General features: G+C 45.0%; 1 protein-coding gene and 1 long non-coding RNA gene across 2 annotated transcripts in view; one reads left to right on the top strand and one right to left on the bottom strand.

Annotated features, from left to right (window-relative positions):
* Positions 1 to 4308, top strand: part of LOC114008271 (uncharacterized) — a 7597-nt gene extending 3289 nt beyond the window's left edge. Inside the window, exon 2 of the long non-coding RNA XR_003549828.1 lies at positions 4246 to 4308. This is a non-coding gene — a long non-coding RNA (uncharacterized LOC114008271). The remainder of the gene's footprint in view (positions 1 to 4245) is intronic.
* LOC102475700 (sulfotransferase 1C2) overlaps positions 2143 to 10236 on the bottom strand; it is a 35031-nt gene continuing 26937 nt past the window's right edge. Inside the window, exons 5-9 of the mRNA XM_027772944.1 lie at positions 8337 to 8463; positions 7909 to 8003; positions 7409 to 7589; positions 3522 to 3660; positions 2143 to 2472 (exon numbers count right to left, since the gene is read on the bottom strand). Of these exons, the coding sequence (XP_027628745.1) occupies positions 3548 to 3660; positions 7409 to 7589; positions 7909 to 8003; positions 8337 to 8463 (516 nt within the window). The 3' untranslated portion in view covers positions 2143 to 2472; positions 3522 to 3547. The remainder of the gene's footprint in view (positions 2473 to 3521; positions 3661 to 7408; positions 7590 to 7908; positions 8004 to 8336; positions 8464 to 10236) is intronic.

Raw genomic sequence — 10236 nt, forward strand, 5'->3', positions numbered from 1 at the left:
AGTAACAAGATATTGGCAGGGCTGATGATTAAGGCAGCTGAGCCTGATGAGTCAAAGCTGATTTGGGCTCTTAGTTTAGTCAATAGGTCCCTTCCCAGCAATGGGCCTAGGCAATCAGGCAGGTCCAAGAACTCGGGGGGGTAACTAAGTGTCTCCCTAATTGGCGGCTTCTTGCTTGCAAGAAGGGCTGGTAGTAGAGTTGCTTTCCCTTCTGTAATAGCCCCATCTGTGCCTATCTCGGGGGGAAAGGGGGTCCTTGGGTTTCCCAAAGGGCATCTGAGGAGGGAGGTTGGCCTGGGCTGCAGTGGCCCTCCAGGTGATGGCGAGACCTAATCTGGACGTGGGTTTTGGGATGACTGGTGACCTCCCCTCTGAGCTGCAGGAGCTGGCGCTTGTTTCTCATTCTTGTGCTGCTCTTTAGGCCCTGGGGAAACAGATAGGAGTGGGGTTTTAATTATTGGCTCAGCCGGGGACATCTGGGGGTGGAGCTGCTAATGGCTCCTCTTCTGAGGAACCCTGCAGGATTGGAGCCGTGGGTTTCTTTTGGTCAGAGTTTGGCACTGGGGGCATGACATGAGTGGCTAAAATTGTGCATTGGTTTCTCCCTCTTATGCAAATTCATGCCCAGGGTGGAATGACTTGGGCTATCTGTAGCCAGGAGTCAGTCCAGAGAGACTGCTCATGGTGGCCAGGGGTGCCAGTAACAACGTTGTACACAGTGCACATGGTAGGGAGATGTAAGGTTCCCTGTGGAGGCCATCTGACCTTAAAATAGGGCCAATCAACCTCACGGAGGGCTCTTAACTTTTCCAGTTTCATTTTAATTCTATAATCACCAGAGAAACCCTTTATAAAATTAGTCAGCACGCAGGCCAACACAGTGGGCTTGGACGACTTGGACTGAGGTTTTCCCATCATATCCCAAATATCTCTGACCTCTCCAGTTATGAAAAGCCTACACGTCCCAGCAGGCTCAGGAGATCACTAATTGGAGGAAATGATTGATGAAGAGACTGGAGGGGTGGCAGCTCCTGGCTGTGGGCCTTAACCCAGACACTCAGAAGCTGTGCAGCCACCTGAAAGCACTGCTGAATGGGCCATTTTAGCACAGGTTATAACTCTGTTTATGTTTGCAGGAGCGCCTTGACCAAGGGCTGCAATCATAAGGACCATAATGGCCTCCCTGGGGTCTATCCTCTCAGTAGTCCTACAGTGGATACTCCAGTGCTAGAGAGAGGCATTTCTTTGGCGGGTGACAGTTGGAATGGAGAAGGACAAGGGAACAGAAATATGTCAAGCTATTTGCTGAGAGAAGGTTGTCTAGGTAGAGGGCACTGCCTGCCCTCTCTTTTCCCAAAGTGGGCAGGTTCCACTCTGCAGTGGTAACATTTGTAGGAGGGTGAGGCTGGGTCTGGGAGGACATTTTTAAATCACAGTCAGGAGGAAATCATGTCCTAGCTTTTGAGGACAGAATAGGTGACCTGAAATTCACTACTCTGCCTATCCCCCTCTACAAGGAAAACTCTCCCATCGGCCTCTGTATCTCCCCTCCTGAGAATGGTGTTGCAACAAAGTGAGGGTGTCCCCCAGAGGGGTCCAATCAGGCATCTGTCTGGGCATGCCTCTGTGGGCTTTGTGTAGTTCCTTGGCAATAAGCAGTCTGATATAGAACCTCCGCTGGATTGAACATGTAGAGAGGGAAGGAGTCCCTCAGCCCTGATTTTCCCATTTAACCTTCATGGAACTACCACAGACACAGTTAAACAGACCTAATCTTGCTCCGTAGTGAGAAACTGTGGAGCCACAAATATATTCACTTGTCACAAACACTCACATTCATTCCCTCCCCACACCAGCCAATTACCAGATGAACCCTAACTGCTGATCCTACAACTTAAGGAGAATGATCAGGTCTCCTCTTCTACTTAATCTGAGTAGGTCTGACTAGGGCTCTACAGATCCCTGAGGGTTTACCAGATTACCAGAATTGACCAAAGTTGGTTCATCAGGTTCCAGGTGTTGGTCTTTCTCTCCACTTGGCATTCGATGATCCAGGAATGCTCAGACTTGGGGTGTGCACCCTGGCTGAGGGATCCCATCAAATGAGGTGGGGGTGCACCTATCTCTCCACACTGTAGTGCCTGTCTTGGGGGAAAATGTCTTGAGATCGGTGGCTCAAAGTGCCAGTCTGATTCCATTTTGAGGCCAAGGCACCAAAATGTTGCAGAAATTATGACGCTGAGGAACAAAAAGCAGCACTTAGAGATATTAGGAAAACTGTTTATTTCACCGAGGAACAAAAAGCAGCACTCAGAGTTATTAGGAGAACTGTTTAGGAGAACCGCCAGCGGGCATGGAGGAGTTAACATTCTGAATCTCCGAGCTTGATTTGCTGCATCACTGTTGCCATCAAATCATCTTTTTTGATGGTGACTGGGCAGACCTCCAGGACTGAATCCAGAGCAGAGCTCCCTGAATGGCCAAGACAGACATGAAGAATTCCATGTTACTAATATCAAGCTAACCTAGTATCAGCCAAAAAATCCCATCCTAAAATATACTTCTTTGGTGTATTTTGGGTGACCACTCAGTGCAGCTGCAGAAACAAGAATTAGCTTTTCAAAAAGCTAGTCTTTGGGGCCAGCAGGTGCAATGATGGTTAAGGCATTGGATTCCCACATGGCTGACCATGGTTCAAGTCCCAGACCTGGTGGCTTGAAAATCACGCCAGGATCGTGTGTGTGCATGTCCAAAATCCCAAGAGGAGAGTAGAGAAGGAATTTTGGTTGTGGCTATCCCTCCTGGGGGTGATTTCTTACTTGCCCCCCTCTTTGTCTCTCTCTGGTGAGAACTCATACTCTATGGCAGAAACCAAAAAAAAGAAAAAGGTTTGTTTTCATAAAAGATATGTACATCTATGTATTTATAGCAATAAAGTGAGTAAGGATGTCAGCAGACTATCACTGAGCTCCTGCACAGCCACTGAAGGTAAGGTCTGATACCTGGCCAGAGGGACAGGTCAATCTTAGCACTTTTCCCCATCACCCTTCCACAGTTTAATCCTCAGATTCTGCCCTTTTATATGTGCTATGAAACCTTTAGAAACCTGGTCCTTCTAAAAGCCTCATATTTGTATGGTTTCTGTGCAAAACTGTATGACATAAATTATGTACGCTTTATTTGTGCTAATCTGATTGTCACTGTATTTCATAGACTCAAAATCATGGAATCCTAGTATAGAGAAGAAATTTAAAACTTCTCTATACTAGGAAACTGAAATACATGTTCTGGGGTAATGGGGATGAAAAAATGATTTTAGTAGTCAAGTATTATAATTTACTTAGTTTATTAAACCATCTTATTTCTTATTTTGGAACAAATAGTTGACAAATAGGCACTAGACATGATCTTCTCTAAAAATTAATTTTGACTCCAGTTACTAAGCACAGAAATAGTTTATAAAGTGCTTACAAAGACCCCTTGGCCTGGGGCTGAAGGACAGAGTACATCCGCATTCTTACCATGCACCTTTATATTTGCGACATGCTCAGAGTTCCATGCAGAAGTTTATGGAGGTTCCTTCCATCTTTTTCCTATAGATTTCATTGAACCTTTCATTCTGGGCCACAGTGAAGTGGTTTTTCCAGTCTCCCACAGTTCCTGAAAGAGGAAAGTCCCGACAGGAGTCAGAGGTCACTCTCTGGTGGACAGGCTTGGTGACCCTGAGTGAAGCAGCAGATGCACCTGCTGGAGCTGAGCTGTCCACGTGCCTGCCTCACCCATTTCTCTGCTCTGAGATGCACCTCTGGGGGCTCTGGACAGGCTTCTAATCCAAGCGGACAGCTGACCTCAGGGAGCTGGTGACCTGGCCTGACCTAGCGCCCTCTATGATGTTCACATGATGGACATCACACAGATGTAATAAAGAATGGTATATGGACATACAACCACACATGGAGGAATCTCAGAATGTTATATTGGGCAAAAGACACAAGACATAATAATGCACATACCTACACATTCCATTTGTACGACACCTGAGAAGAGGCAAAATCAACCTAGAGTGATAAATATTAGAATGACTCCAATCTCAGAGGTTAGAGCTGAACTGGAAAGGGCCATGAGAGGAGCTTTCTGGGGAGATAAAATGTTTGGTGTCTTGAGGAGCATGCTGGTAGTAAGGGTGTACATTCATTACAACTCGTGAGCTGCTCATTTACTATCTGCATTTTTTTCCATATACAGGTTATATCTCAATACAAAACAATTTGGAAAAAATATGAATGAGATACTATTTTGCACCAAGCAGAGTACTGGACTCCCACATGGCTGACACCAGTTCAAGTCCTGGACCCGGTGGCTTGGAAATCACACTGGAGGGACCAGAAGATGGTGTAATGGTTGCGTCATTGGACTCCCACGTAATCGCCTTCTCTTTGAGTCCTAGACCTGGTGGCTTAAAACTTATGCCAGGTGTGTGTGCATGAGCTCCCAAAATTTGGAGAGAAGAATGGAGGAGAAGGGACTGTGGCATGCCCATCCCTCTGGGGGTGGTGGTGGTGGTGGTGGTGGTGGTGATTTCTTGTTTTCTGTCTCTCTGGTGAGTTCAGGTGCCCTATAGCAAAAATATAAAAACAAAAACAAAAACAAAACAAAAAGAAAAAAACCTTTCCAAAAGCATAAAAAAGAAAATAAATCACGGTGAGTATGTGTGTGTGTGTGTATAGGCTCCAAATCTCAAGAAGACAATGGAGAAGGTACTGTGGTGTGGCCATTACTCCTGGGAGGTGATTTCTCATTTCCCTCTCTCTATCTCTATTTCTCTCTGGCAAGCCCAAGTGCCCTATGACAAAATCTTTAAAATAAGTAATTTTAAATAGGGAAAATATTTTGTGTCACCAATATCTTTTCTAGAAAATTATGCAGCAGATATAAAGCAACCAGAAATAGTAACAAACACTAACATGTCTATGGTAGCATTCTTTGTAAAGACAAGCATTTAAAACAGTAACTGAAGGGTCTGTCACCAGGGGACTGGTTGGATTATGATGTGTCCAGACTGATGTACAAGATGGGACCACCCAAAACAGTGAGGTGTATGACTCCACAAGTTTCGTCCTGGGTGGACTCTTCCTATTTTGGCAAACAGAAGTGTGTGATCTGAACTCATCTTGTGTTTTAGGATTTAAGCCTTCCTCGTAGTCATACACTTCTGTGTTTGCACAAGCCCAAAGAAGGAGGGTGCATAGACAGGGTATGAATGGGCCCAAGGAAGGGCTACTTGAAAAATCGTCACTGGTGCAGAAGAGGAAAGAGGAGGAATTGTTTTGTTTATTCCCATTACATGGGATGCTGTTGAAGAATAAAATGCCACGAGGGGGACCAGCAGTTAGCGTAATGGCTATGTTGTTGGACTCCCATGTAGTCGACCATGGTTTGAGTCCTTGACCAGGTGGCTTAAACTCACGCCGGGCATGTGTGCGTGCTTGCCCAAGATCCTGGGAGGAGAATGGAGGAGAAGGGATTGTGGCATGGCCATCCCCCTGGGGGGTGATTTCTCACTTTCTATCTCTCTGTCTCTCTCTGTCTCTCTGGCGAGCACACGCGCCCTATAGCAAAAACCTCTCCAAAAAGAAAAAAAAAAGCAATGAGGTAAAGCCAACCACATTCCCCTCCCCTGAAAAAGAGAGCAAAATACAATCTTTCAATTTGGTGTGTACACCATGGATCTATTGTTGTGAAGCAGAGAAGTGTATGCTTATGAGTCAGAAAGGAAAGGTTTCCATAGTTATGCCTTTGGAGAGGGGTTTTGGTGGAGAAAACTGTTTTATTTTAAAAAAAAAAATTCAGAGTACGTCTCCCTGTATTGCAAACTTCCTCCCTTAGCCTCCTGCCTGACTACAAACACACACCAGACTCTCATTCTTCGTAGACAGAGTCTTGCTGTGTTGCCCAGGCCAGCCTTGAGCTTGGAATCCTCCCGCCTCATCCTCCTGAATTGCTGGGATTATAACACACACCACTGTGCCCAACCTCTAGGTTGGACGTGAATCATCCCAGGGCCCCCCAGCTGGTGCCAGTCCACAGAACACAGTGTCTTAATAATGCTTGCCACTGCTAGAGGGCCCAAGAGAAATTAAAAAATATACATAATTTGGGTCAGCAGTTTGCATGGTGGTTAAGGTGCTAGATCTCACATGGCCAACTCTACAGTTTGAATCCTGTAACAAGTGGCTTGTGTACATATGTGGAACAAACCCCAAGAGGAGCATAGGGGAGAGAGGATTGTGGTGTGGCCATTGCTCCTGGGGGTTGATTTCTAACGTTTCCTCTTTCTCTCTATCATTCTCTCCCCAGGGAGTGCGTATGCCATATGGCAAAATCTATCAAAAATATATATAATTCTATATTGATTTAATTTTTAACAATGACACACATTACTTTTTAAATGAAGAAATTATTAAGTTCCTTCTTAAAAAAACATTAATTGAGTCAATTAGAATTTCTCTTTTGGGAACTGGAACCAAGAAATATAAGAGGGGCCAGTAGGAGGCATAGTAGTTAAGGTGCTAGACTCCCACACGGCAGACTATAGTTCAAGTCCTGGACTCAGAGTCTTGAAAATCACAGTGGGCATGTGTACCTGCATACTCAAAGTCCCAAGAGGAGAATAGAGGACAAAGGATTGCAGCATGGCCATCTCTCCCTGGGATGGATGTCTCACATTCCTTGTCTGTGTCTCTGTCTGGTAAGTTCATGTACTCTGTGGCAAAAATCCCTTTTTTAAAAAAAAAAAATAAAAAGAAATAGTAAGAGAGTGAAGCAGTAGTTGTAGTTGAAAATCATGATGCAGCAGGTCTGGGCCATGGTCAAGATGAAGTTATGAACCAAAATTGAGTTGCTAACAGCCATAAAGCAGGGAAAAGGGCTCATGGGTGGGGGAGACAGGACAGTGGAGAGAGGGCCAGGCACACATACGTGCTGTCAGCAGGTGTCCTGTAAGTGGTGGAGCCTTAGAGCAAAGAGGTACCTCCAGCAGCAGCCGAGCTCCCTGACACATAGACCCAGGAGCCCCCATGGCAATGGTTCGGGACCAGCAGTTGCTCCTGCTCTGAGCTATCCATGAGGTTGTATTCCCTTTGTTGTTCCATATGAATTCTCACCACAAACCCCTCGAATCAGAGGTAACTGGAGGTAGTTCAGGTTCTGTTCCCTGCACCCAAATGTCAGAGCAATACCCCAGAGAGCTATTTTTTACAAAATGATCAAGTCCCCAGCCTTATTAGAAGCAGATATCCTGAATGGTTGAAATGTGTCATCTGAGAGTGAATAAAACCCGACATCTTGCTAAAAGACAGGCAGTAAGTGACAAGACAAGCTGAGTGTTTGATAAGGAGTCTCCACAAACCTTTTCTCATGAAGGGGGAAATGGACTGGTCCAGGATAGATTTGGGGACCGTAGAACGGTTCGTCATGGGATTTTCTTTCATTTTCTCAAACGATGTCTCCTGGACAATTTTATCTAGCACTGGTTCATCCAAGTTCTTTCCCATGAACTGCATCACCTTCCGAATCTCATTCTTTGGGTCCTGTGGGGAGGGGAACATTGACTTGGAACAAAGGAAATTATGGATCCAAAGACCAGCATGCTTGGACTGTGCAGAAGACCGAGGTCCCATAGGTTGTAACAGGAGGTACCATCTGGGTTTCTCTAAGTTCTCTATAGTGTCCACACAGTGACACCACCACCTCACTGATGCATTTCTTAGGATGTACACCTGCCATTAGGTGACACGTGGCTCATCTTCCGTCTTTGGGACATCCCTCCCAGGGAGTATAGCCCTTAAGCAGCCTCACATTTCTCTGCACCTCTGCCCAAAGTGGTTCTTCTGAAGGGCTTTTACTCACCCTTTTTATGTCCTCATAGAACAGGAAGAGAATCTGGTATCTGTCTTTGATCTCCCACCATCCTTTCACATGGTCGAACCAGGAGCCCCAACTCACTGTAAATGACACAGGAAACAGAACTATCTAAACCATAAACTACGAGAGCTAGGGACTTTATTTACCAGAAGTACACTGAAGAGAGAGAAAAACATATTCTGGATCAGATATGTCCTATTGGCCCCAACATGCTGCCTAAATCGGCTTTGTTTTTATTATGCATAATTACATACGCTAATAGGATAGGGATACCGTCAGGAACGAGGGTGGCTCCACAGGGAGAACACGCCTAGCAAGGGACAAAGCAGTCTAAGAAATTAAAATGCTGTAAGTGATTCCTCAGATTGACCTAGCTGTAGTGAGAATACAAGGGTGTGAAGGGTGTCCCTTACCTTTTCCATTGATGAAGGTTTCAACAAACTCTTCCCAGGTCCCAGGGTCAGGAAGCATCTGATTCATCTTTTGGAAATGGTAGTAGGAAACCACACAGTCTTTGGCATTTCGAGCTACATAAAGAAACTTTGGGGTAAGAGAGAAGTGGGTGAAGAGTGGTATAGGAAATGGATTTTCAGGACTGTCCCCTGTGTCCTAATGGTTCGAGTCAGCAGCTCCCACATGGTTAACCTTGGTTTCGATTCTGACCCTGGTGGCTTTGAAAACATGCTGCACATATATGCGTGTGTTCATCAAATCCTGACAGGATGGAGAAATAGTGTAGAAACTGCTGTGTGACCATGCACCATTGTGGGAATGCATTCTTCCTCTCCCCTGCTTTCTGTCTCTCTCTGGGGAATGCCCATGCCCTCTGGCAATAAGGGGAAAAGAAAGTGGATTTCCAGAGTTCTCTTTGGCAGGTTCTCTTCACCATCATGCAGGGGGCCGTGTGTACCCAGCTTAGCTCTCTTGTGCTGGCAATGAAAACTGGTCCTACTACGCCCCTGCCTCTCCACCTCCTAGCTGGCCCAGATTCTCTGTCAATTCTGCTCTCTATTTTGTACTTAGTCCTATTAATTAAGCAATTATTCTGACTTCTGGGGAGTAAAGGAGCAGAGAGAGAGAGACAGAGAGAGACCTCTAACTGGTCTTCACACCATGATAAACCCCCATGCTCAGCCAGTCCTGGGTCATGGCATGCTTATGCTTGGTGTGTTCAGGACAGTCTATGGACACAAAACGAAGACTTTCCCATGTGGATATGGGTCAGCCTGTGTTACTGCTGTGCCCCCATGCTTCCAACTCAATACTCAATTCACATTTAAATAATATTAATCCCAAAGTCAACCTTGAGTCATGAGCAGCTATTATTTACTTATTTATTTATCTATCTATATATTTATCTATCTATTTGCCATAGAAATGGCTCCACTGACCATAGAAAGACTGTGAGAGGGAAAGTGAGAAATCACTCCCCACTACACACCCTGTGGGGGATGTCTGGTGCTGCAATTCCTTGAGGACAAAATTTGGACTTTTTCCTATCCAAAGCTGATTCCCAGGGGACCTGGGAGAGACTACAAACATGAATGGACTGTTGATATTGGGACAGTATATCCTGTCCCAGACATAGTGTTTTATAATGCATAGTAAGCTCTCTTATTCTTTTGGTGATTTTTATTGGGAACAGAGACGAGATTTTCTTTAGCTAATTACTAATCTAAGAATTTCAAACTCACCTAAAACCTACAAGCTTTGACTCAGATATCCCACCTTTTTGGACCAGACCACTGTAAAAGACTCCTTATGCTGATAGACAACTATTCTGTTTTCAAAGCTATATAAAAGGAACCACTGTATCTCAGCACCCCAAGACCATGTTTGTCATTCTCCAGGTGGGTTCCTCATATTCATACTTAGAAATAAACCACATTAATTATTTTTTTCTAGAGTTGGTTAATTCAATTGATATTATTCTCCATTCTTCTCTTGGGATTTTGGGCGAGCTTGCATGCACATGTGCCTGATGTGATTTTTAAGAAGCCAGGTCTGAGACTTGCAACTGTGGTTGGTCATGTTAGAGTTCAGCATCTTAACCACTATGCCACCTGCTGGCCCCCATGATGAGCTATTTCAGTGCTGTATTGGTTTTTGCTTTAAAACAATTGATGATCATTTTGCCTGTTTTGGTCACTAGGGTCCTTTGTCAGTCTGGAGACAGTTTTGGTTATTATAACTGGGAGTGTTGTAGCTACTAGTTTCTAATGAGCAGAGGCCAAGGATGTGCTCCATACCCTACAATGCACAGAGGAGTCCCCCTGCTCCCATGCCCAGGAAAGAATTTTACAGTCCAATCTA

The sequence above is a fragment of the Tupaia chinensis genome, unplaced genomic scaffold (assembly GCF_000334495.1).
Source record: "Tupaia chinensis unplaced genomic scaffold, TupChi_1.0 Scaffold000041_1, whole genome shotgun sequence".
Classification (NCBI taxonomy): domain Eukaryota; kingdom Metazoa; phylum Chordata; class Mammalia; order Scandentia; family Tupaiidae; genus Tupaia; species Tupaia belangeri.